The sequence below is a fragment of the Triticum aestivum genome, chromosome 5B (genome assembly GCF_018294505.1).
Source record: "Triticum aestivum cultivar Chinese Spring chromosome 5B, IWGSC CS RefSeq v2.1, whole genome shotgun sequence".
NCBI lineage: Eukaryota > Viridiplantae > Streptophyta > Magnoliopsida > Poales > Poaceae > Triticum > Triticum aestivum.
Genome location: NC_057807.1, coordinates 678,702,546 through 678,729,705, shown reverse-complemented (window position 1 = coordinate 678,729,705; position 27,160 = coordinate 678,702,546). Strand labels below are relative to the sequence as shown.

Sequence of the window (27,160 nt, the reverse complement as noted above, 5' to 3'; positions counted from 1 at the left end):
CCAAAGAGGGGAGAGAGGGGGAGGCGCCCACTAGGTGGGCCTTAAGGCCCATCTGGACCTAGGGTTTCCCCTTCTCCCCTTTTTTTTCTCCTAGCTGCCCCTTGGGCCCTTGTGGGAGGCGCACCAGCCCACTTAGGGGCTGGTCCCTCACCACCCTTGGCCCATGCAAGCCCCCGGGGTTGGTGGCCCCACTTGGTGGACCCCCGGGACCCTCCCGGTGGTCCCGGTACATTACCGATATCGCCCGAAACTTTTCCGGTTACCAAAATAGAACTTCCCATATATAAATCTTTACCTCCGGACCATTCCGGAACTCCTCGTGACGTCCTGGATCTCATCCGGGACTCCGAACAACATTCGGTAACCACATACAAACTTCCTTTATAACCCTAGCATCATCGAACCTTAAGTGTGTAGACCCTACGGGTTCGGGAACCATGCAAACATGACCGAGACGTTCTCCGGTCAATAACCAACAGCGGGATCTGGATACCCATGTTGGCTCCCACATGTTCCACGATGATCTCATCGGATGAACCACGATGTCAAGGACTCAATCGATCCCGTATTCAATTCCCTTTGTCTAACGATATTGTACTTGCCCGAGATTCGATCGTCGGTATACCGATACCTTGTTCAATCTCGTTACCGGCAAGTCTCTTTACTCGTTCCGTAACACATCATCCCGTGATCAACCCCTTGGTCACATTGTGCACATTATGATGATGTCCTACCGAGTGGGCCCAGAGATACCTCTCCGTTTACACGGAGTGACAAATCCCAGTCTCGATTCATGCCAACCCAACAGACACTTTTGGAGATACCTGTAATGCACCTTTATAGCCACCCAGTTACGTTGTGACGTTTGGTACACCCAAAGCATTCCTACGGTATCCGGGAGTTGCACAATCTCATGGTCTAAGGAAATGATACTTGACATTAGAAAAGCTTTAGCATACGAACTACACGATCTGTGCTAGGCTTAGGTTTGGGTCTTGTCCATCACATCATTCTCCTAATGATGTGATCCCGTTATCAATGACATCCAATGTCCATGGTTAGGAAACCATAACCATCTATTGATCAACGAGCTAGTCAACTAGAGGCTTACTAGGGACATGGTGTTGTCTATGTACCCACACATGTATCTGAGTTTCCTATCAATACAATTATAGCATGGATAATAAACGATTATCATGAACAGGGAAATATAATAATAACTAATTTATTATTGCCTCTAGGGCATATTTCCAACAGTCTCCCACTTGCACTAGAGTCAATAATCTAGTTCACATCGTCATGTGATTAACACTCACAGGTCACATCACCATGTGACCAACACCCAAGAGTTTACTAGTGTCACTAAACTAGTTCACATTATCATGTGATTAAGACTCAATGAGTTCTGGGGTCTGATCATGTTTTGCTTGTAAGAGAGATTTAGTCAACGGATCTGCAACATTCAGATCCGTTATGTACTTCGCAATTCTCTATGTCATATTGTAAATGCTGCTTCCACGTTCCACTTGAAGCTATTCCAAATGGTTGCTCCACTATACGTATCCGGTTTACTACTCATAGTCATTCGGATAGGTGTTAAAGCTTGCACTGACGTAACCCCTTACGCCGAACTCTTTATTACCTCCATAATCGAGAAACATGTCCTTATTTACTCCAAGGACAATTATTAACCGTTGTCCAATGATCCATTCCTGGATCATTCTTGTACCCCTTGACTGACTCATGGCAAACACAGCATGGCATACTATAGAGCCTATGTCTGAAGCATAGGGGACGACCTTCGTCCTTTCTCTCTTTTCTGCCGTGGTCGAGCTTTAACTCTTAACTTCATACCTTACATCTCAGGCAAGAACTCCTTCTTTGACTGATCCATCTTGAACACCTTCAAGATCATGTCAAGGTATATGCTCATTTGAAAGTATCATTTAGCGTTTTCGATCTGTTCTCATAGATCTTGATGCTCAATGTTTAAGCAGCTTAATCCAGGTTTTCACTTGAAAAACACTTTTCAAATAACCCTATATGCTTTCCAGAAATTCTACATCATTTCTGATCAACAATATGTCAACAACATATACTTATCATAAATTCTATAGCGCTCCCACTCACTTCTTTGGAAATACAAGTTTCTCATAAACTTTATATAACCCAAAATCTTTGACCATCTCATCAAAGCGTACATTCCAACTCCGAGATGCTTAGTCCTTAGAAGGATCGCTGGAGCCAGCATACCTTTTAGCATCCTTAGGATCGACAAAACTTTTCTGATTGTATCACATACAACCTTTCCTTACGTAAACTGGTAAGGAAACTCGTCTTGACATCCATCTGCCAGATTTCATAAATGCAGCTAATGCTAACATGATTCCGACGGACTTAAGCATCGCTACGGATGAGAAAATCTCATCGTAGTCAACTCCTTGAACTTGTGAAAAACTCTTCGCCACAAGTCGAGCTTCATAGAAGGTGACATTACCGTCCACGTCCGTCTTCTTCTTAAAGATCCATTTATCTCAATGGCTTGCCGATCGGGCAAGTCCATCAAAGTCCATGCTTTGTTCTGATATATGGATACTATCTCGGATTTCATGGCTTCTAACCATTTGTCGGAATTTGGGCCTACCATTGCTTCTCCATAGCTCATAGGTTCATTGTTGTCTAGCAACATGACCTTTAAGACAGGATCACCGTACCACTCCGAAGCAGTACGCGTCCTTGTCATCCTACGAGGTTCGGTAGTGACTTGATCCGAAGCTTCATGATCAATATCATAAGCTTCTACTTCAATTGGTGTAGGTGCCACAGGAACAACTTCCTGTGCCCTGCTACACACTGGTCGAAGTGATGGTTTAATAACCTCATCAAGTTTCCACCATCCTCCCACTCAATTCTTTCGAGAGAAACTTTTCCTCGGAAAAGACCTAATTCTAAAAACAATCCTTTTTGCTTCCGGAACTGAGACTGGAGGTATACCCAACTGTTTTGGGTGTCCTATGAAGATGCATTTATCCGCTTTGGGTTCGAGCTTATCAACCTGAAAACTTTTTCATATAAGCGTCGCAGCCCCAAACTTTTAAGAAACGACAACTTAGGTTTCTCCAAACCATAGTTCAAACAGTGTCGTCTCAACGGAATTACGTGGTGCCCTATTAAAGTGAGTGCGGTTGTCTCTAATGCCTAACCCATGAACGATAGTGGTAATTCGATAAGAGATATCATGGTACGCACCATATCCAATAGAGTGCAACTATGATGTTCGGACACACCATCACACTATGGTGTTCCAGGCGGTATTAATTGTGAAACAATTTGCACAATGTCTTAATTGTGTGCCAAAACTCGTAACTCAGATATTCATCTCTATGATCATATCATAGACATTCTATCCTCTTGTCACGAAGATCTTAAACTTCACTCTGAAATTACTTGAACCATTCAATAATTCAGACTTGTGTTTCATCAAGTAAATACACTCAGTATCTACTTAAATCATCCGTGAAGTAAGAAAATAACGATATTCACTGCATGCCTCAGCACTCATTGGACTGCACACATCAAAATCTGTTATTTCCAACAGGTTGCTACCTTGTTCCATCTTACTGAAACCGAGGCTTTTCAGTCATCTTGCCCATGTGGTATGATTTGCATATCTCAAGTGATTCAAAATCAAGTGAGTCCAAACGATCCATCTGCATGGAGTTTCTTCATGCTTATACACCAATAGACATGGTTTGCATGTCTCAAACTTTTCAAAAATGAGTGAGTCCAAAGATCCATCAACATGGAGCTTCTTCATGCGTTTTATACCAATATGACTTACATGGCAGTGCCACAAGTACGTGGTACTATCATTACTATCTTATATCTTTTGGCATGAAAATGTGTATCACTACGATCGAGATTCAATAAACCATTCTTTTAGGTGCAAGACCATCGAAGGTATTACTCAAATAAATAGAGTAACCATTATTCTCCTTAAATGAATAACCGTATTGCGATAGACATAATCCAATCATGTCTATGCTCAACGCAAACACCAAATGATAATTATTCTGGTTTAATACTAATCTTGATGGTAGAGGGAGCGTGCGATGTTTGATCACATCAAAATTGGAAACACTTCCAGCACATATCGTCAGCTCTCCTTTAGCTAGTCCCCGTTTATTCCGTAGCCTTTTATTTCGAGTTACTAACACTTAGCAACCGAACCGGTATCTAATACCCTAGTGCTACTAGGAGTACTAGTAAAATACACAATAACTTAATGTATATCCAATATACTTCTATCGACCTTGCCAGCCTTCTTATCTACCAAGTATCTAGGGTAATTCTGCTCCAGTGGCTGTTCCCCTTATTGCAGAAGCACTTAGTCTCGGGTTTGGGTTCAACCTTGGGTTTCTTCACTGGAGCAGCAACTGATTTGCCGTTTCATGAAGTGTCCCTTCTTGCCCTTGCCCTTCTTGAAACTAGTGGTTTCACCAACCATCAACAATTGATGCTCCTTCTTGATTTTTACTTTCGCGATGTCAAACAACGTGAATACCTCAAGGATCATCATCTCTATCCTTGATATGTTATAGTTCATCACGAAGCTCTAGCAGCTTGGTGGCAATGACTTTGGAGAAACATCACTATCTCATCTGGAAGATCAACTCCCACTCGATTCAAGTGATTGTTGTACTCAGACAATCTGAGCACAAGCTCAACGATTGAGCTTTTCTCCCTTAGTTTGTAGGCCAAGAAAATCGTCGAAGGTCTCATACCTCTTGACGTGGGCACGAGCCTGAAATCCTAATTTCAGCCCTCGAAACATCTCATATGTTCCGCGACATTTCGAAAACGTCTTTCGTGCCTCAACTCTAAACCGTTTAACTAAACTATCACGTAGTTATCAAAATGTGTATGTCCGATGTTCGCAACATCCACAAACGACGTTTGGGGTTCAGCACACTGAGCGGTGCATTTAGGACATAAGCTTTCTACTGTCCGCATAATCGCTACTTTCAACTTTCAACTATATTTTCTCTAGGAACATATCTAAACAGTGGGAACTAAAGCGCGAGCTTACGACATAATTTGCAAAAGGTCTTTTGACTATGTTCAAGATAATTAAGTTCATCTTATGAACTCCCACTCAGATAGACATCCCTCTGGTCATCTAAGTGATTACATGATCCGAGTCAACTAGGCCGTGTCCGATCATCACGTGAGACAGACTAGTCATCATCGGTGAACATCTTCATGTTGATCGTATCTACTATACGACTCATGCTCGACCTTTCGGTCTCTGTGTTCCGAGGCCATGTCTGTACATGCTAGGCTCGTCAAGTTAACCCTAAGTGTTTCGCGTGTGTAAATCTGTCTTACACCCGTTGTATGTGAACGTAAGAATCCATCACACCCGATCATCATGTGGTGCTTAGAAGCGACGAACTTTAGCAATGGTGCACAGTTAGGGGAGAACACTTCTTGAAATTGTTGTAAGGGATCATCTTATTTACTACCGTCGTTCTAAGTAAAAAAGATGCATAAACATAATAAACATCACATGCAATTATATAGTAGTGACATGATATGTCCAATATCATATAGCTCCATTGATCTCCATCTTCGGGGCTCCATGATCATCATCGTCACCGGCATGACACCATGATCTCCATCATCATGTCTTCATGAAGTTGTCTCGCCAACTATTACTTCTACTACTATGGCTACCGGTTAGCAATAAAGTAAAGTAATTACATGGCGTTGTTTAATGACACCCAGGTCATACAATAAATAAAGACAACTCCTATGGCTCCTGCCGGTTGTCATACTCATCGACATGCAAGTCGTGAATCCTATTACAAGAACATGATCAATCTCATACATCACATATCATTCATCACATTCTTCTTGGCCATATCACATCACATAGCATACCCTGCAAAAACAAGTTAGACGTCCTCTAATTGTTGTTTGCATGTTTTACGTGGCTGCTATGGGTTTCTAGCAAGAACGTTTCTTACCTACGCAAAACCACAACGTGATATGCCAATTGCTATTTACCCTTCATAAGGACCCTTTTCATCGAATCTGTTCCGACTAAAGTGGGAGAGATTGGCACCCGCTAGCCACCTTATGCACCAAGTGCATGTCAGTCGGTGGAACCTGTCTCACGTAAGTGTACGTGTAAGGTCGGTCCGGGCCGCTTCATCCCACAATACCGTCGAAACAAGATTGGACTAGTAACGGTAAGCATATTGAACATCATCAACGCCCACAACTACTTTGTGTTCTACTCGTGCAAAGAATCTACGCAATAGACCTAGCTCATGATGCCACTGTTGGGGAACGTAGCAGAAATTCAAAATTTTCCTACGTGTCACCAAGATCTATCTATGGAGAAACTAGCAACGAGGGAAGGAGAGTGCATCTACATACCCTTGTAGATCGTTAAGCGGAAGCGTTCAAGTGAACGGGGTTGATGGAGTCGTACTCGTCGTGATTCAGATCACCGATGATCCTAGTGCCGAACGGACGGCACCTTCGCGTTCAACACACGTACAGCCCGATGACGTCTCCCACGCCTTGATCCAGCAAGGAGAGAGGGAGAGGTTGAGGAAGACTCCATCCAACAATAGCACAACGGCGTGGTGGTGATGGAGGAGCGTGGCAATCTTGCAGGGCTTCGCCAAGCATCACAAGATATGAGGAGAAAGAGAAGCAGGGCTGCACCAAGAGGGAGAAGTTCTCATGTGTCTTGGGCAGCCCCTAGGCCTCATATATATAGGGGAAGGGGAGGAGGGTGCACCCCCTCTAGGGTTCCCACCCCTAGAGGGGCGGCAGCCCTAGATGGGATCAAGGGGAGGCGGCCAAAGAGGGGAGAGAGGGGGAGGCGCCCACTAGGTGGGCCTTAAGGCCCATCTGGACCTAGGGTTTCCCCTTCTCCCCTTTTTTTCTCCTAGCTGCCCCTTGGGCCCTTGTGGGAGGCGCACCAGCCCACTTAGGGGCTGGTCCCTCACCACCCTTGGCCCATGCAAGCCCCCGGGGTTGGTGGACCCCCGGGACCCTCCCGGTGGTCCCGGTACATTACCGATATCGCCCGAAACTTTTCCGGTTACCAAAATAGAACTTCCCATATATAAATCTTTACCTCCGGACCATTCCGGAACTCCTCGTGACGTCCTGGATCTCATCCGGGACTCCGAACAACATTCGGTAACCACATACAAACTTCCTTTATAACCCTAGCGTCATCGAACCTTAAGTGTGTAGACCCTACGGGTTCGGGAACCATGCAGACATGACCGAGACGTTCTCCGGTCAATAACCAATAGCGGGATCTGGATACCCATGTTGGCTCCCACATGTTCCACGATGATCTCATCGGATGAACCACGATGTCAAGGACTCAATCGATCCCGTATTCAATTCCCTTTGTCTAACGGTATTGTACTTGCCCGAGATTCGATCGTCGGTATACCGATACCTTGTTCAATCTCGTTACCGGCAAGTCTCTTTACTCGTTCCATAACACATCATCCCGTGATCAACCCCTTGGTCACATTGTGCACATTATGATGATGTCCTACCGAGTGGGCCCAGAGATACCTCTCCGTTTACACGGAGTGACAAATCCCAGTCTCGATTCGTGCCAACCCAACAGACACTTTCGGAGATACCTGTAATGCACCTTTATAGCCACCCAGTTACGTTGTGACGTTTGGTACACCCAAAGCATTCCTACGGTATCCGGGAGTTGCACAATCTCATGGTCTAAGGAAATGATACTTGACATTAGAAAAGCTTTAGCATACGAACTACACGATCTGTGCTAGGCTTAGGTTTGGGTCTTGTCCATCACATCATTCTCCTAATGATGTGATCCCGTTATCAATGACATCCAATGTCCATGGTTAGGAAACCGTAACCATCTATTGATCAACGAGCTAGTCAACTAGAGGCTTACTAGGGACATGGTGTTGTCTATGTACCCACACATGTATCTGAGTTTCCTATCAATACAATTATAGCATGGATAATAAACGATTATCATGAACAGGGAAATATAATAATAACTAATTTATTATTGCCTCTAGGGCATATTTCCAACAGTTGCTACCTTGTTCCATCTTACTGAAACTGAGGCTTTTCAGTCATCTTGCCCATGTGGTTTGATTTGCATATCTCAAGTGATTCAAAATCAAGTGAGCCCAAATGATCCATCTGCATGGAGTTTCTTCATGCGTATACACCAATAGACATGGTTTGCATGTCTCAAACTTTTCAAAAACGAGTGAGTCCAAAGATCCATCAACATGGAGCTTCTTCATGCGTTTTATACCAATATGACTTACATGGCAGTGCCACAAGTACGTGGTACTATCATTACTATCTTATATCTTTTGGCGTGAAAATGTGTATCACTACGATCGAGATTCAATAAACCATTCCTTTTAGGTGCTAGACCATTGAAGGTTTTATTCAAATTAACAGAGTAACCATTATTCTCCTTAAATGAATAACCGTATTGCGACAGACATAATCCAATCATGTCTATGCTCAACGCAAACACCAAATGACAATTATTCAGGTTTAATTCTAATCTTGATGGTAGAGGGAGCGTGCGATGTTTGATCACATCAAACTTGGAAACACTTCCAACACATATCGTCAGCTCACCTTTAGCTAGTCTCCGTTTATTCCGTAGCTCTTTTATTTCGAGTTACTAACACTTAGCAACCGAACCGGTATCTTAATACCCTGGTGCTACTAGGAGTACTAATAAAGTACATATTAACATAATGTATATCCAATATACTTCTATCGACCTTGCCATCCTTCTTATCTACCAAGTATCTAGGGTAATGCTGCTCCAGTGGCTATTCCCCTTATTGCAGAAGCACTTAGTCTCGGGTTTGGGTTCAACCTTGGGTTTCTTCACTGGAGTAGCAACTGATTTGCCGTTTCATGAAGTGTCCCTTCTTGCCCTTGCCCTTCTTGAAACTAGTGGTTTCACCAACCATCAACAATTGATGCTCCTTCTTGATTTTTTACTTTCGCGATGTCAAACAACGCGAATACCTCAAGGATCATCATCTCTATCCTTGATATGTTATAGTTCATCACGAAGCTCTAGCAGCTTGGTGGCAATGACTTTGGAGAAACATTACTATCTCATCTGGAAGATCAACTCCCACTCGATTCAAGTGATTGTTGTACTCAGACAATCTGAGCACAAGCTCAACGATTGAGCTTTTCTCCCTTAGTTTGCAGGCTAAGAAAATCGTCGGAGGTCTCATACCTCTTGACGTGGGCACGAGCCTGAAATCCTAATTTCAGCCCTCGAAACATCTCATATGTTCCGCGACATTTCGAAAACGTCTTTCGTGCCTCAACTCTAAACCGCTTAACTGAACTATCACGTAGTTATCAAAACGTGTATGTCCGATGTTCGCAACATCCACAAACGACGTTTGGGGTTCAGCACACTGAGCGGTGCATTATGGACATAAGCTTTCTACTGTCCGCATAATCGCTACTTTCAACTTCCAACTATATTTTCTCTAGGAACATATCTAAACAGTGGAACTAAAGCGCGAGCTTACGACATAATTTGCAAAAAGGTCTTTTGACTATGTTCAAGATAATTAAGTTCATCTTATGAACTCCCACTCAGATAGACATCCCTCTGGTCATCTAAGTGATTACATGATCCGAGTCAACTAGGTCGTGTCCGATCATCACGTGAGACGGACTAGTTATCATCGGTGAACATCTTCATGTTGATCGTATCTACTATACGACTCATGCTCGACCTTTCGGTCTCTTGTGTTCCGAGGCCATGTCTGTACATGCTAGGCTCGTCAAGTCAACCTAAGTGTTTCGCGTGTGTAAATCTGGCTTACACCCGTTGTATGTGAACGTAAGAATCTATCACACCCGATCATCACGTGGTGCTTCGAAATGACGAACTTTCGCAACGGTGCACAGTTAGGGGGAACAATTTCTTGAAATTTTAATGAGGGATCATCTTATTTACTACCGTCGTTCTAAGAAAATAAGATGCATAAACATGATAAACATCACATGCAATCAAATAGTGACATGATATGGCCAATATCATTTTGCTCCTTTTGATATCCATCTTCGGGGCTCCATGATCATCATCGTCACCGGCATGACACCATGATCTCCATCATCATGATCTCCATCATCGTGTCTCCATGAAGTTGTCTCGCCAACTTATTACTTCTACTACTATGGCTACCGGTTAGCAATAAAGTAAAGTAATTACATGGCGTTGTTCAATGACACGCAGGTCATACAATAAATAAAGACAACTCCTATGGCTCCTGCCGGTTGTCATACTCATCGACATGCAAGTCGTGATTCCTATTACAAGAACATGATCAATCTCATACATCACATATCATTCATCACATTCTTCTTGGCCATATCACATCACATAGCATACCCTGCAAAAACAAGTTAGACGTCCTCTAATTGTTGTTGCATGTTTTACGTGGCTGCTATGGGTTTCTAGCAAGAACGTTTCTTACCTACGCAAAACCACAACGTGATATGTCAATTTATATTTACCCTTCATAAGGACCCTTTTCATCGAATCCGATCCGACTAAAGTGGGAGAGACTGGCACCCGCTAGCCACCTTATGCACCAAGTGCATGTCAGTCGGTGGAACCTGTCTCACGTAAGTGTACGTGTAAGGTCGGTCCGGGCCGCTTCATCCCACAATACCGTCGAAACAAGATTGGACTAGTAAAGGTAAGCATATTGAACAAAATCAACGCCCACAACTACTTAGTGTTCTACTCGTGCAAAGAATCTACGCAATAGACCTAGCTCATGATGCCACTGTTGGGGAACGTAGCAGAAATTCAAAATTTTCCTACGTGTCACCAAAATCTATCTATGGAGAAACCAGCAACGAGGGGAAGGAGAGTGCATCTACATACCCTTGTAGATCGTTAAGCGGAAGCGTTCATGAGAACGGGGTTGAAGGAGTCGTACTCGTCGTGATCCAAATCACCGGAGATCCTAGTGCCGAACGGACGGCACCTCCACGTTCAACACACGTACAACCCGGTGACGTCTCCCACGCCTTGATCCAGCAAGGAGAGAGGGAGAGGTTGAGGAAGACTCCATCCAGCAGCAGCACAACGACGTGGTGGTGGTGGAGGAGCGTGGCAATCCAGCAGGGCTTCGCCAAGCACCACGGGAGAGGAGGAGGAGGAGAGGTAGGGCCGCACCAAGAGGAGAAGTTCTCATGTGTTGGGCAGCCCCAAAACCTCAAGTATATATAGGGGGGAAGGGGGCTGCGCCCCCTTTAGGGTTTCCCACCCCAAGGGGTGCGGCCAGCCCTAGATCCCATCTAAGGGGGGCGGCCAAGGGGGGAGGAGTGCCTCCCAAGTCAAGTGGAGGCCTCCCCCTTTAGGGTTTTCCCCTTCCCATGCGCATGGGCCTTGGGGGGGCTGGTGCCCCTGGCCCATTAAGGCTAGGGCGCCCCCCTACAGCCCATGCTACTGTATTGGACGTGGTGGAACAATTTCCGGACCTCCGGACCCCTCCGGAATCCTCCGGAACCTTCTGGAAGCTTCCCGGTACAATACCGAAAAAACCCGAACTTTTTCCGGAACCCGAACAACAACTTTCCATATATAAATCTTTACCTCCGGACCATTCCGGAACTCCTCGTGACGTCCGGGATCTCATTCGGGACTCCGAACAACATTCGGTAACCACATACAAACTTCCTTTATAACCCTAGCGTCATCGAACCTTAAGTGTGTAGACCCTACGTGTTCGGGAACCATGTAGACATGACCGAGACGTTCTCCGGTCAATAACCAACAGCGGGATCTGGATACCCATGTTGGCTCCCACATGTTCCACGATGATCTCATCGGATGAACCACGATGTCGAGGATTCAATCAAACCCGTATTCAATTCCCTTTGTCTAGCGGTATTGTACTTGCCCGAGATTCGATCGTCGGTATCCCGATACCTTGTTCAGTCTCGTTTCCGGCAAGTCTCTTTACTCGTTCCGTAACACATCATCCCGTGATCAACCCCTTGGTCACATTGTGCACATTATGATGATGTCCTACCGAGTGGGCCCAGAGATACCTCTCCGTTTACACGGAGTGACAAATCCCAGTCTCGATTCGTGCCAACCCAACAGACACTTTTGGAGATACCTGTAGTGCACCTTTATAGTCACCCAGTTACGTTGTGACGTTTGGTACACCCAAAGCATTCCTACGGTATCCGGGAGTTGCACAATCTCATGGTCTAAGGAAATGATACTTGACATTAGAAAAGCTTTAGCATACGAACTACGATCTTTGTGCTAGGCTTAGGATTGGGTCTTGTCCATCACATCATTCTTCTAATGATGTGATCCCGTTATCAACGACATCCAATGTCCATGGTCAGGAAACCGTAACCATCTGTTGATCAACGAGCTAGTTAACTAGAGGCTTACTAGGGACATGGTGTTGTCTATGTATCCACACATGTATTGCGGTTTCCGGTCAATACAATTATAGCATGGATAATAAACGATTATCATGAACAAGGAAATATAATAATAATAACTAATTTATTATTGCCTCTAGGGCATATTTCCAACACCAGATAGTGGCCGGCTCGCTGAATGAGGGGGGTCAGGAAAAGTGGAAGAGGATTTGGCGTATGGCCTGCCCGGGGAAAATCAAGCACTTTTGGTGGAGATTGGCGCACAACACTCTAGCCACCAAGGATATTTTGTGTAGGAGAGGAATGACAATTGAGAATCACAAGTGTTTCCTGTGCAACTCCGGCAACGAGTCGGGCAAACACCTGTTTGTGGAGTGCCCGGAGATCAAACAGGTGTGGCGGGCCCTACATCTCGAACATGCTCGTCAACAGCTAGAAGAATGTGAGTCTGTTGATGCAACACTGGACACGGTGTGGACATTACTGGAGAAGGATCGGATGCTGATTGTCGTTATGTGGTGGCAATGGTGGACGCAACGCAACAAAGTGAGGAAGGGCGAGAAACCGCTGGAGCATGGTCAATTCGCCTGCAGGGCTGCATGCACTTTGGAGGAGTACCGGGGGTATTATTGCAAAACAGGCAAACCACATGCACCACCGCAGGTTTGGCGCCCGCCACCACCCGACGTCCTCAAATTCAATGTGGATGGAGCCCACATCCCAGGTGAACAGACTGGTGCATGGGGCGTAATCGTGCGGGACAATGAAGGGACGGTGGTGGCAGCTCGCTCGGGGCGTAGCAATCATGTTGCTGATGCGTTTGGCGCAGAGCTTGGCGCCGTCCAAAATGCGCTTGACATTGCTTCTGAGCTGGGGGTGGTGCGCCTAATTGTCGAAACTGATTCTCTATTAGTGGAACAAGCCCTTAACAGAAGAGGTCTGGATTTCTCGAAGCAGGCACAGTTGATTGAGGATCTCAAGATTCAACTGCATCTCTGGTTCGCCACGTGCGATGTGCTTCACTGTAGACGAGAGGCAAATGTGTCGGCACACCAATTAGCCAAGCTAGGGTTATCTCTCCCCATTGGAGGAGTGCTTGTATCTGATGATGATGTTCCAGCTCCTGTAGCTGACGCTGTAATGGGCGATTTAGCCCAAGTCGTTGCTTAATAAAGCTTACTGCTTGCTCTCAAAAAAAAATCATGACCAAAAAGTTTGCCCTCACGGAACCGAGACACCTGTGGTTTGACTCTCTTGGGAACCGCTACATCGTTACGGGCACACACATGTGCCCCCTCCCGTCCTTTCTACTCCGTATGTAAAATTTGCCTGAAGTCAAACTTTGTAAAAAGAACATCAGTATTCACAATGCAAAGTTAATATCAATATCATTTGTGCATCATGAATTTAATTTTCAAATTGTATAACTTTTAGTATTATAGATGTCGATATTTTTTTTCATATAATAAAGTTTGACTCGGACAAATTTATATGTAGAGTAAAAAGAACCAGAGGGAGTACATGGTTGGATACTGATGACTTGCATTATGCTCGGTAATTTTTGTCAATGAACTTGAGTCATATATTCAATTTGGTTATCATACTTTGATATACCTTATTGGACATCGTCACTAAGGGGGTTTAAGTTACACCTAGTAACATTTATGCTTGGTTTCCCGTGAAGAAAGAAAAATTATACCAGTGATTTTGGTAACCAGAACTTTACTCGGTTGCGATGACGACGTGCATGAAACTCGTTTATGAACAACTTAGCACATAGTAAATGACCCCGTGACGCCACTCAGTATGATGGTTATTGCGATATGTCACTGCCTCGGGTTGTTAACAACATATCCCCGTGTTGTTAGTATCATGTGTCACTAGCAACATATGGTAATGTCACGTTTCATTGACAACATATCCACATTGCATGTGTCAATGATCTTGTTTGGGTTGTTCACTTGATATGACTGTTAGTGACATGTAATTCAACATATGTACTTGTCACGTGTCTTTTTTCTGTTTTATCATAATATATCATGTAACTGACAATGTGTACATAGCGAGGAACTAAAATTTGACTTACTTGCACCCGTCTCCCTTGGATGACATACATTTCAAGATGATCTCTACATCATAAAGCATTGTGTACATGTTAGATATCTTCTGACCCATCATATACGGTTTAATGACCACTTATTACATTGTGTGTGTAGTTTTTTTTGCGGGTGACATTGTGTGTGTAGTTGAATGTATCTACCCATCTCACGTACGCTTCGCTTGAAAAAGCAAAGTTTGACCATTCAAAAGATCCATCATGCGTTGCATACCTTGGCATGGTTATGTCCATGTATCACATACGCCTGGATGGTTCTTTAATGCATGGCCTCATTTACCATTTAACTCAAGATTAACGTCGTCCGGTGGACCGGACTGGCTTTTTGCACCAATAGGGTAACCAGACGGCCAAATAACCTTTAGGGTATCCTTTTAACCCCATGGTTGAATCCCTTCTTTCCCTTTGTGCTTTGGAGCCGTCGCCGGCCATGCTCCAACACGAGTGCCTGCTTCTTGCAACGGCGTGCACGCCTTTCAGGTCGTGATGCCGAGCCGGTTGTATGTTTGTGTCGCTGTCATATGTCGCACCAAAGCCACGCCTCATTGGCAGTGACCTCTTGATGGAGCGCTCGGCCAGCAACTCATGCAGTTGCGCCCCTTGCACATCCATCTCGACATCTTTCGTGGCACCACTGCCATGCCACACCCGTCACTCGCGACCGCTCAACGCACTCGCACACATCCTTCAGCTTTTTGTTGTCGCACTGGCTGCATGTTCGTCTCGACATCATGTATGATACCGCAACCACCACCACGCTCGCCGCCCGCGATCGCCTCATAGAGCCGAAAACGGAGGTCGTGCTTCTGCCGGACTAAGGGGCACTCACCTTGCTCTGTCCCGACGCTGGTGGGAACATGACATCCTCGCTTGCGTGCACCCATTTACTAATTAGGGTCGAACCTGGGTTTACCCCTAGCCCTCTTAGATGAGGTGCGAGCCGAACTATGGACCTGCGATTTTGCCACGGGTTTAGAGGGGGTAGAAAATGGCCCGGACCACGTGAATCTTGACGTTTAGCGTAGTGGCCCTTCTATATATACACATAGTTTTATGTGTTCTTTTCCTACTTTTGAACACGGTATGTCACGTAATTCACGTTGCGTGCAAATCCAAGACTCAAAAGTCCAACTCGCTTGCACCAGCCACCCCTTAAATGGGGCACATACATTTCAAGATGATATCCGCAATGATTGGCGTCACCTGCCAGATATCGACCAAACCATCATATACAACATAATGACTGCTCATCACACCGCGTTTGCCGCCAAAAGTTTTCGCCTCTTGTACATACCCCTTTTTCAACGAGCGCAACGTCGATCCTACTGCTGGAGTGTCAAAGTGAGTTTGATCATTCACAAGATCTATCTTTCATGCACTGCATATATACCTTGGCATGGTTATGTCCGTGTATCATGTACAACTAGATGCTTCTTTAATGCATGATGGAATAAGGTTTTTCCCTCCTGGGCCTCGTTCTGGTGATGAGTCTAACGTCATTGGAGGGCGCCTGGAGGTGTGTCTCTGATGGATCTTGTGAGATTCGGTCGGTGCTGCTCTTCGGTGGATCCGTTGGATCCAGTGTTTGCCGTATTCGTTCGTGTGTGTACAGGTTGGATCCTTCCGAATTGTTCTTCTCTTCATCAACGACAGTTGCTGTTCTAATGCCTGGTCCTATGGGGCCTTGCCACGACGACTTCCCGGCTGTCTACTACAACAAGTTTGGCCCGACTCCGGTGAGAGAGGGGGTGATGACGCCGCCTTTAGCTCGCTTCCGTCCTTGTAGTCGTCGCTAGATGGTCAATGGACATGGATATTATTTTTATTATTTTTGTGTTCTTTATATTGCCATGGCATTGATGAATAAATCAGAAGTTTTCTAAAAAACTAGATGCTTCTTTAATGTGTGATCTCACTTACCATTTAACGTTGTGGCCCTTCTCTATATACATATATTTATATTTTGTATGTTCTTTCCCTAGGGCTGACTACAACAGATCATGTAATTCACACCGCTTGCAAAACCCAAAACTCAAAAGTCCAACTCGCTTCTGCCAGTTGGCCCTTGAATGGGGCACATACGTTTCAAGATGATATCTGTAACATTTGACGTCAGTTGACAGATATCAACCAAACGATCATATACAACATAATGACCGCTAGCCGCACCATGTCACTCACGCCGAAAGTTTTCGTCTCTCTTACGTTCACCCCTTTTTGACGAGCGCCACGTTGGTCCAACCGGCAGAGTAGCGAGCTTGACCATTCACAAGATCCATCTTTTGTGCATTGTGTACCTTGGCATGATTATGTCCATGTATCATGTTTTTTTAGAAAAGGAGGAGGACCCCGGCCTCTGCATCTGAGCAATGCATGCAGCCACTTTATTAATTATTCACAAAGACCTTACAAAGAAATACAACAACAAGTCTGAAGCCACCGTCTAGGCAACAAATATCGCTACTCCTATCCAGTTGATGCAGGGATGCTGATAGTCTGGGTCTAATACCAAACAGACCTCGCAGCCAAACCTAACATCTAAGACCTGAGGCCCCAACCAAGCCACTTGCCGGGTATAGGGCACACACTGGTCCGGCGCGCTCTTAGAGGCCGCCACCGCCAACCTGCCATCACTCCATCTTCAGAGCTGTACTGACGCATCAACCTTGCCCGGTTCATGGTTCTTTAATGTGTGGCCTCACTTACCATTTAACGCCATGCCCCTTCTCTATATACACATATTTTATATGTTCTTTTCCTAGTTTTAACCACAACATGTCACGCAATTCACGTCGCGTGCAAAACCAAGACTCAAAAGTCTGACCTCCTCAGTCGCACCTTGCAATGGGGCACATACGTTTCATGATGATATCTGTAACGTTTGGCATCACTTGCCAGATATCAACCAAACGATCATATACGACATAATGACCGCTAGCTGCACCACGTCAGCCACGCCGAAAGTTTTCGTCTCTCTTACGTTACCCCTTTTTTGACGAGCGCCTCATCGGTCCAACTGCCGAGTGACGAAGCGAGTTTGACCATTCACAAGATCCATCTTTCGTGCACTGCGTATCTTGGCTTGGTTATGCCCATGTATCGCGTACACCTGCATTGTTCTTTAATGCGTGGCCTCACTTATCATTTAACGTCGTGCCCCTTTTCTATGTACACATATTTTGTATGTTCTTTTCCTAGTTTTGACCATAGTATGTCATTCAATTATCAACCAAACGATCATATACGACATAATGACCGCTAGCCGCACCACGTCAGTCGCAGCGAAAGTTTTCGTCTCTCTTACGTTACCCCTTTTTTGACGAGCGCCACGTCGGTCCAACTGCCAGAGTGACGAAGCGAGTTTGACCATTCACAAGATCCATCTTTCATGCACTGCGTACCTTGGCATGGTTATGCTCATGTATCACGTACATCTGGATGGTTCTTTAATGCGTGGCCTCACTTACCGTTTAACGCCGTGCCCCTTTTCTATGTACACATATTTTGTACGTTCTTTTCCTAGTTTTGACCGTAATATGTCACGCAATTCACGCCGCGTGCAAAACCAAGACTCAAAAGTCTGACCTCCTCGGTCGCGTCTTCAGTGGGGCACATACGCTTCAAGATGATATCCGCAACATTTGGCGTCACCTGCTAGATATCAACCAAACGATCATATACGACATAATGACTGCTCGCCGCACCGCGTCAGCTGCGCCGAAAGTTTCCCCCTCTCTTACGTTACCCATTCTTTCCGACGAGCGTCGCCGCGTCGGTCCAACGACGGAGGCTTGCGAGTTTGACCATCCAGAAGATCCATCTTTCATGGGCTGCGCACTTTATCATCATGGACATTATCTAGTACTCCACTAACCATGTTCCTAAATATAACACTAACAATAGTGAATCTAAAAAGACACCAATAATAACCTGACGTGACATTAAAAAAGAATATCTCCCCCTGCCGGGCGCAGATTGGCGTGTGTGTAGCCGCGCCCGCGTGCCCGTACAAATTTGGCAGGCCAGTTCCTTCTACTCCTACTCACACTCAGACCCAGCCGTCCCCGCTACGCGTCCCCATCGGCCTCCACCATCTCACCTCACGCCCCCCTCGCCCTCCTCTTTCCCCTCCCTCCCCCCCTCCAGTCCTCCTCTCTTCCCCGCGACTCCGCTGCTCCCCAGTCCACCATTCCCACCAAAATCCCGCTACCGAATTCGCCGCCGTCCCCGCGGAATCCCCCGTCCCGACCCTCCCGGAGCCCGATTCGTCCCCCCGCCCCGCCGCCCGCGCCGTCGATTCGCCCGCCCCGCCGCCCCGCTGATCCGTGGCGATTCGCGCGGTATGGGCGGGTGATTCGCGGCGGCTCGAGCGAGCGAGTGGTTCCCCGCCTCGGGCATGTGGGTGTCGCTGGTCTGGATCCGCGGCTGCGTGGGCGTCACGTTCGTCGACTGCTTGGGCGGGAGGGGCGCCGACTAGATCTCTCCCGGCTCCGGCGGTCCCCGCGCGCTCCGGCGGTCGCAGGAGGGTTGGTTGGTTGGTGAGTGCTTTGTTCTAGGGTTTCGTGGGGATAGACATGGAGGCGGCCAGGGTGGGGTCGCAGAGCCGCCACCTGTACGGAGGCGGGCTGGGTGGCGTGCTTGAGCAGGCCAGGCGCGAGAAGAGGGTGTTCGGCTGGGACCTCAATGATTGGAGCTGGGACAGCGAGCGCTTCGTCGCCACGCCGGTGCCTGCGGCAGTGGGGAATGGCCTGTCGCTCAACAGTACGCCGTCTTCCTCAGAGGAAGCCGAGGCTGAGGTGGCTAGGAATGGTAACGGGAGAGTTGACTCTGACAAGAGGAAGCGAGTGGTTGTCATTCATGACGATGAAGATGAGAAGGATGAGGACCCGGTGGGGAACAGTAACAATGTGCTCAGCTTGAGAATTGGTGGCAGCTCTGTTGCCGGCGGAACGGCGGAGGATGGCGGTGTGAACGAGGAGGACAGAAATGGTAAGAAGATCAGGGTGCAGGGCGGAAGCTCAAGCGGTCCGGCGTGTCAGGTGGAGGGCTGCTGCGCGGACCTTAGCGCGGCAAAGGATTACCATCGGCGGCACAAGGTCTGCGAGATGCATGCCAAGGCCAACACCGCGGTGGTCGGAAATACCATCCAGCGGTTCTGCCAGCAATGCAGCAGGTCAGTTTTACGATTGAGCTGCTATTACCTTTTATTTACATGTGATACATTTGTTCATATGGGAATGTATGGGGGAACATATTATGCACGTTTTATTTTGTGTCTATTTTGGGTCTGTTCGGAATGCAGCCCGAGGCTACCGTGCAAAACTTTTGGCGTTGACTGTAGGTATTGGCGTCAATTTGGACCGTAACCAGAGTTTCCGCGTCAATTTGGACCGTAACCAGAGTTTCCTGTCCACGCCAATTTTTTTGTCGTTCGTTCAACTTTAGCGCCCGCACGCTGGCGAGACGGAGACGGCGAAATCCTTAGCCAATAATTTGGCGAGCCCGATTTTGGCGGGGCATGACTTGGGCGTGGAGCAAACAGCCCCTTTGAGACCAGAGCAAACCCCTTATCAAACTTCTTGCCATGATGATCTTTTAAGCAATAGCATCTGATATGCGAGAACCATCCAAATATATGTCAACTATAGGAAAGCAAAGCAAGCTCTCATTTGCAGACTGAAGTGGCCTTTGGAGATTTTTTTTATCAAATATCTAGCAGAAAGAAAACAGGAACATCCAACTTCTATAGAAGGAAGAGTTATGGTGTTGTCGCTGGGAGCAAATGATCACATAGTACCACTGGGAATATGTTCTGATTACACCTATTAGTTATTCATCTATGTCAGGATTCATGAATTTGGTTTATCAAACTTACATGAGTTATAAGTTATAACCAATCACCATATAGAAATGCACTGTTGTACTCTTAGTTTTCCCCTTTTCAGTTGATATAATCAATATAGTACTGTTACTTCCATATGTGTGAGGATTGATTGATGTTCATAAACTTGGAAGCCTCCATGCCACTCAGATATTTTATTTTATTTTCTTCTGAAATTTGTATGCTCTTCTCAGCAACTTAGCCCAATTCCCTGCATTAGAGCACATAATATGTTTCACACAGTCCAAATTTCCAATTAGCCTGTTCCATATATTTTTTCATGCAATGTAATTGTCACATCGGCACCTAAATGTATGCATATTTTGGACAGCATATGGCCAAAAATAAGGGCCTTCTGTGGTTCACTCTTTCCTGTTCTTGTACAACTTATATCTCTAAAGACAGTGCCCACTTGTAGGAAATATTAAAGCCTGGGTATGGCCTAAGGACTACTTCTGAAAGCATTTGATTTACATAATGAATTTTTTCTGGTATGATCATAGTGCATGCATTGTGTGTACCTTCTAAAATATTGGCAAATCTTCTTGACTACCTTACATTATGTGCAGATTTCACCTTCTTCAAGAATTTGATGAAGGAAAGCGCAGCTGTCGCCGGCGTTTAGCAGGCCATAATAAACGTAGGAGGAAAACCCGCCCTGAAAATGCTGTTGGTGGGACTCCTATTGAGGAAAAAGTTAGCAGTTATTTATTGTTGAGTCTTCTTGGAATATGCGCCAATTTGAACTGTAAGTACTGCTTTGAATGTTGCAAACTTCCTAGAGTACCATATATAGTTAATATTCTGCATATAAGTGTACTGGTATTTCTATAGTTAGTTTTCCAGTTAGCCATCTGAAATTATGTTGACTCCGAGCTTTGACTGAGTTCTACTTGGCGTTGACCTAAAGAAGACTTATGATGATATTGTTTCTGGTAGATGTAGTTACACCATGAAAGTCGATGTTCTTGCTGATTTGTCGGACATTTTGATTGAAACGCTAGAGTTTCTAGGACAATAAAGGCTATATACAGGGTACTGGCCTACTGGGTGTACTTGAAGTTTACTACTGCTTGCTTACAGGAGGCTCAGCCACCGGCTGTGTAGCATGGCTATGATGTCCAATTCTCAATTATATCTTTCTTAAATTCACAGTTGCATAATCCTGCGATTTTAGCGGTGTGAGCTTAGCATCTTTGTGCTTTACGGGCTACTGTTTGTTGTCTATGATGGCTTGTCTCTCAAATATAGTAGGATAAGAACACTGTTCTATGCCTAAATTGAACTATCATCAGTGTCCTTAATGGCTTTCAGAACTACTCTTATGGTAATACTCAGGAAGAGACATGACTCTTAACATTGTACTTGCAGCTGACAATGCTGAGCATTTACAAGGTCAGGAGTTGCTATCCAATCTTTGGAGAAACTTGGGGAATGTTGCCAAATCATTGGATCCAAAAGAACTTTGTAAACTCCTGGAGGCGTGTCAGAGCATGCAAAATCGATCAAATGCTGGGACCTCTGAAGCAGCTAATGCTTTGGTGAATACAGCTGCAGCAGAGGCTGCAGGACCATCTAACTCTAAGGCTCCTTTTGCGAATGGTGGTGACTGCGGGCAGACGTCATCTGCTGTTCTACCAGTACAATCAAATGCTACCATGGTGGCAACTACCGGTAAGACATATAACCATTTTTAACTCCCAGGAAATGTTTGCTCATGAAAAAATAGCTTATATAGGTAGTGTGTTCACAGAGACTCCAGCATGCAAGTTTAGGAATTTTGATTTGAATGACACTTGCAATGATATGGAAGGCTTTGAGGATGGTTCAAATTGCCCATCATGGATACGACAAGATTCTACTCAAAGCCCACCACAGACTAGTGGTAATTCGGATTCAACATCAGCTCAGTCATTGTCAAGCTCAAATGGAGATGCTCAGGTTTATCATTTTGATCCTTTCAACTTGCTCATAAAAAATAAATCTAAATAGCTAATTTCAACATCTTTCTACCTCTCTCTGACATATATTGGTACTGTTTTGCTTCTAGTGTCGGACTGATAAAATTGTATTCAAGCTTTTTGAGAAAGTTCCTAGTGAATTACCTCCAATTTTGCGATCACAGGTAAATATGCTTACTCTCAGCAAACCACAAGATAGCACATCTTGAATCTAACACTTAAACCCTGAATTTCAGATCCTTGGTTGGTTGTCCAGTAGCCCTACTGATATAGAGAGCCATATTAGACCTGGCTGTATTATCCTGACAGTTTATCTTCGTTTAGTTGAGTCTTCATGGAGGGAGGTACATTTCTTTCATGACCATTTCATGTCATGATAGTGTTTTTTTTTTCTGGCTGGTGCTTCACATTTCTTTTCTATAGCTCTCTGAGAATATGAGTGTATATCTGGATAAGCTCTCAAGTAGTTCCGCTGATAACTTTTGGACATCTGGTTTGGTATTTGTGATGGTACGGCATCAAATTGCTTTCATGCACAATGGTGAGTCCAAGCTCTTATATATTCTTGCATGGCTGGTCAGGTTTCATTAAGCTGTACGTCGATGTTTTGTTAATATCACCTTATGGTCATATTACTGCAGGTCAAGTTATGTTGGACAGACCACTGGCACCTAATTCTCACCATTACTGCAAGGTCTTATGTGTTAGTCCGGTTGCTGCTCCTTATTCAGCAACAGTTAATTTCAGGGTAGAAGGCTTCAACTTAGTCAGTTCTTCCTCAAGGTACTTTATTATATATACAATTTGCATACGCTCATTCTTGCTGAAGATGAGTACAGTTTGATGTTTACTTCAGCCAATATCTGTTATCTAAAAATATACCTGTCATGTTCACAGGCTCATTTGCTCAATTGAAGGGCGTTGTATATTCGAGGAGGACACATCTATTATGGCTGATGATACTGAGGATGAAGATATTGAATATCTCAACTTTTGTTGTTCTCTCCCTGGTACAAGAGGAAGAGGATTCATAGAGGTACAAGTAAACTTGTTAGCTTTTATTCTCATGTAGTTTTTGTTTTAATAATAACTTCTAAATCGTTCTAATCCATGGTATATCATTGGTGGTTTCAGGTTGAAGATAGTGGATTTAGTAATGGTTTCTTCCCCTTCATAGTTGCTGAGCAGAATGTATGCTCTGAGGTTTGTGAGCTGGAGAGCATATTTAAGTCATCCAGTCTTGAGCAGCCAGACAATGACATTGCCATGAATCAAGCTTTAGAGTTTCTACATGAGCTGGGGTGGCTTCTTCATAGAGTTAACATAATTTCTAAGCATGATAAAGTGGAGCCGCCTGTACCTGCCTTTAACCTGCTGAGATTCAGGAATCTTGGTATATTTGCGATGGAGCGGGAGTGGTGTGCTGTGACCAAAATGCTGTTAGATTTGTTATTTGATGGATTTGTTGATGCTGGGTTGCAGTCTCCCAAAGATGTGGTATTGTCAGAAAATTTGCTACACTCTGCTGTGCGAGGAAAATCTGCCCGAATGGTTAGATTTCTGCTGACATACAAGCCGAACAAAAACCTGAAGGAAACTGCAGAGACATACCTATTCAGACCTGATGCTCAGGGCCCTTCTGCATTTACGCCCCTCCATATAGCAGCCGCTACTAGTGATGCAGAGGATGTATTGGATGCATTGACTGATGACCCTGGACTGGTATGCCCTCATCTACTTATAGAATATGATTCATGTACTTGCTCGTGTTCTATGTTGCCTAGCTTTCTCCACCTTTAAATTTCATTGCTTCGATGTTTAAGCTTCAGTAAGTACATGAAAGGCATTTAAGGCTTTTCTTTTCATCTTTTAAACTCTTGCACAGGTGCTACATCAGTTTAATGACGAACAGCACATTAATGATTCTATACTATTTAGCCTCTTAGCTTAGTTTGTTTATAACTATTACTCCCTCCGTCCCATAATGTAAGACGCTTTTTGACACCACACTAGAGTCAAAAAACGTCTTACATTATGGGACGGAGGGAGTAATTAATTTTGAAGATCCTGTCTAATGTCTCTACTGTTGTTCTCGCAGGTGGGACTCAATGCATGGAGAAATGCGAGAGACGAGATAGGCTTTACCCCTGAAGATTACGCTCGCCAAAGTGGCAACGATGCTTACATCAATCTTGTCCAGAAGAAGATTGACAAGCATCTTGGCAAAGGTCATGTTGTCCTCGGCGTTCCTAGCAGCATGTGCCCTGGAATAACCGATGGGATGAAGGCAGGTGATATCAGCCTTGAGATCTGCAAAGCCATGCCAATGACAACAACATCCGCCGCAAGGTGCAACATCTGCAGTTGTCAGGGTAAGATGTACCCCAATTCCTTAGCCAGGACCTTCCTGTACAGGCCAGCAATGTTCACTGTGATGGGTGTCGCCGTGATCTGCGTTTGCGTCGGAATACTCCTCCATACCCTCCCCAAGGTTTATGCTGCACCGAATTTCAGATGGGAGCTGTTAGAGCGCGGAGCCATGTGAGGGGTCCGGGCCAGAATAAGGTTAGGTGTGTTACTGTTGAGAGTTTTAGTGTGGTGGTTAGATCAAACAAACATGTAATTGTGTGAAAAAGTTCCGTTGTATTAAAAAATTGCAGAATCTTTGCGCTGATATAAATTTTATATACCGTCAATAATAAATTGATTGTACATGCGGCTGTTTATTTCTATTTGGTTGTAGTTTAGGCTGTGGGAATCCTTTTTTGAGAGCTGTGTGTTTAGAAGAGAATCAGAATAAAACAGGTTTTAGAAGAGAACCAGAATATAACAGGTTCTTTTATCTTTGCTTACTTATAATTTTGTATATATAGATTTGCTATTTCACATCCAGATGTAATATCTAAGTCTAGTATCGTCTTCCCGTGCCGTAGCTGTTTTGTTGTTTTTTGGCCCGTTGTATCTTTTTCCGTTCTCTACTAATGAGAGGCAGAGTGCTTTGTCCTTTTTATTCTTATATTCACTCTGCTTCATTTCTATCTTCTCACTCCTATTTTGATTTCTCATTGATTTGGTGTTGGCCTGCTCTGCCCATAAAGAAGGGTTGTCCCTGTGTCTGTTTGGGCCTGTTTTTTTTTTGTTAGGCAGAGTGTTTTGTCCTTTTTTATTCTTGATTCACTCTGCTTCGTCTCTATCTTCTCACTCCTATTTTTACTTCTCATTGATTTGGTGTTGGCCTGCTCTACCTATAAAAGAAGGGTCCGGGGTTGGTCGCTTGCCTTCTTCACTCTATTTTTTTTTCATTTTTTCTTTTAAAGTCATGGAATTTTTTTTTCAGACTCGCGTCTCAATTTCTCACCACATGATCTAGAGTTGTAATTTTCGTGCAAAATTTATGACCGTCCGCTGCGCATGACTTCCTTTTGATGTTTGTGTGCGCCTGATCTTTTTGTTTGTGCCTGGGCTTGGACTGGGTTGGTCCTTTTATGTCTGTGTCTGTGTGGTTAGTACCAATTGAAGAGTCAAAGGCAAGCATTTTTCCCAAGTATTTTCTGTTCGCCACTCTATACTCACTCTCTTTTGATTTTTCCCTTGTTTTTTTCCATTTTTTCTTTTGGTTTTCAAAATTTTGTTTTTTTTCTTTTCATTTTTATCATAAGATTTATGATTTTTAAATTTCATAAGTATATTTTGAAATGACTCGTTCTGCGGGCTGCAGCTTTTCTCACTCTATATTGTGGGTGCGGTTCAGTTTTTATATAGACTAACATGACTCGTTGCTTTCTCCCTTTGTTCCGTTGAAACGGTTTAACTTTTTATTTTGCTTTTATTTATATTTTGTTTGTTTTGTTTTTCTAATTTTTTAGTTTTATGTAGTTGTTCCAGTTACAAGTCAATCCTTTACTCGCATTTAAGTCCATAATTTGTTTCATTCCAGTTGCAAGCCTATCCTTGACTCACAACTTGGCATGTAGTTTATTTTTCATCCAAATCACAAGTTCATCATCAACTCGCAACTGTGCTCGTAGTTTGTAGTTGTTCTAGTTGCAAGTACACCCTTGACTCGTAATCCATATCGTAGTTTTGTGTACTTGTCTCAATTGCAAGCACACCTTGTTATTTTGTGAAGTTATTCTTATCGGCGACGCTCAGATTGGATGACTGGCTTCCCTAAAGCTGTTCGGGGACACGTCCGAACATACCTACACATATTTGGTGTGTCCAATTTGGAGTATAGCGCGTCGAGTTGCCCCAAGTTAATAACCACTCGATGTAAACCGAGGACTTTTTCACTGTTCTGACCCCTGTCTTAGTGTTTAGCAGGATTTGACCTGTGTTTAAAACTTTTTTCGGATCTGACCCAAACCGAGACACCAACATCCGCGGCGTTCTGCTTGCACTGAAGACGCCACGAACCGTGGTGTTTAGGCCTGGCCCGCCTCCCTGGTCAGCAGTTTGACCGTCCGACGTGGCGAAGGGGTAAACGCCATGGCCCTTGGCGTTTACCCCTGGAGATCAGTAAACCGGCCCGAGCCGGCTCGGGTGCAGCCCAACCCACCCAAGACGCAGGAGGCGTCTTCCTCCTCGCGGCGACGCGTACAGAAGCTCTGCTTCTCTCATCCCCTCACCCAATCTCCCCCAAATCGGCTATATTCTTCATCAAAAGTGCGGATCTGAGCCCCCCCCCCCCACATCTTC

At 44.8% G+C, this 27,160-nt stretch overlaps 1 protein-coding gene across 1 annotated transcript; it reads left to right on the top strand.

Annotated features, from left to right (window-relative positions):
- The first annotated feature begins 18,745 nt into the window (after positions 1 to 18,745).
- LOC123114144 (squamosa promoter-binding-like protein 6) lies at positions 18,746 to 25,176 on the top strand. The gene is made up of 11 exons (XM_044535517.1): positions 18,746 to 19,793; positions 21,071 to 21,249; positions 21,873 to 22,175; positions 22,255 to 22,442; positions 22,552 to 22,626; positions 22,699 to 22,806; positions 22,886 to 23,003; positions 23,104 to 23,245; positions 23,360 to 23,498; positions 23,597 to 24,184; positions 24,561 to 25,176. Exons 1-11 carry the CDS (start codon positions 19,195 to 19,197, stop codon positions 25,005 to 25,007), a joined length of 2,886 nt encoding a protein of 961 aa, XP_044391452.1. The 5' UTR covers positions 18,746 to 19,194; the 3' UTR covers positions 25,008 to 25,176.
- The last annotated feature ends 1,984 nt before the right edge of the window (positions 25,177 to 27,160 follow it).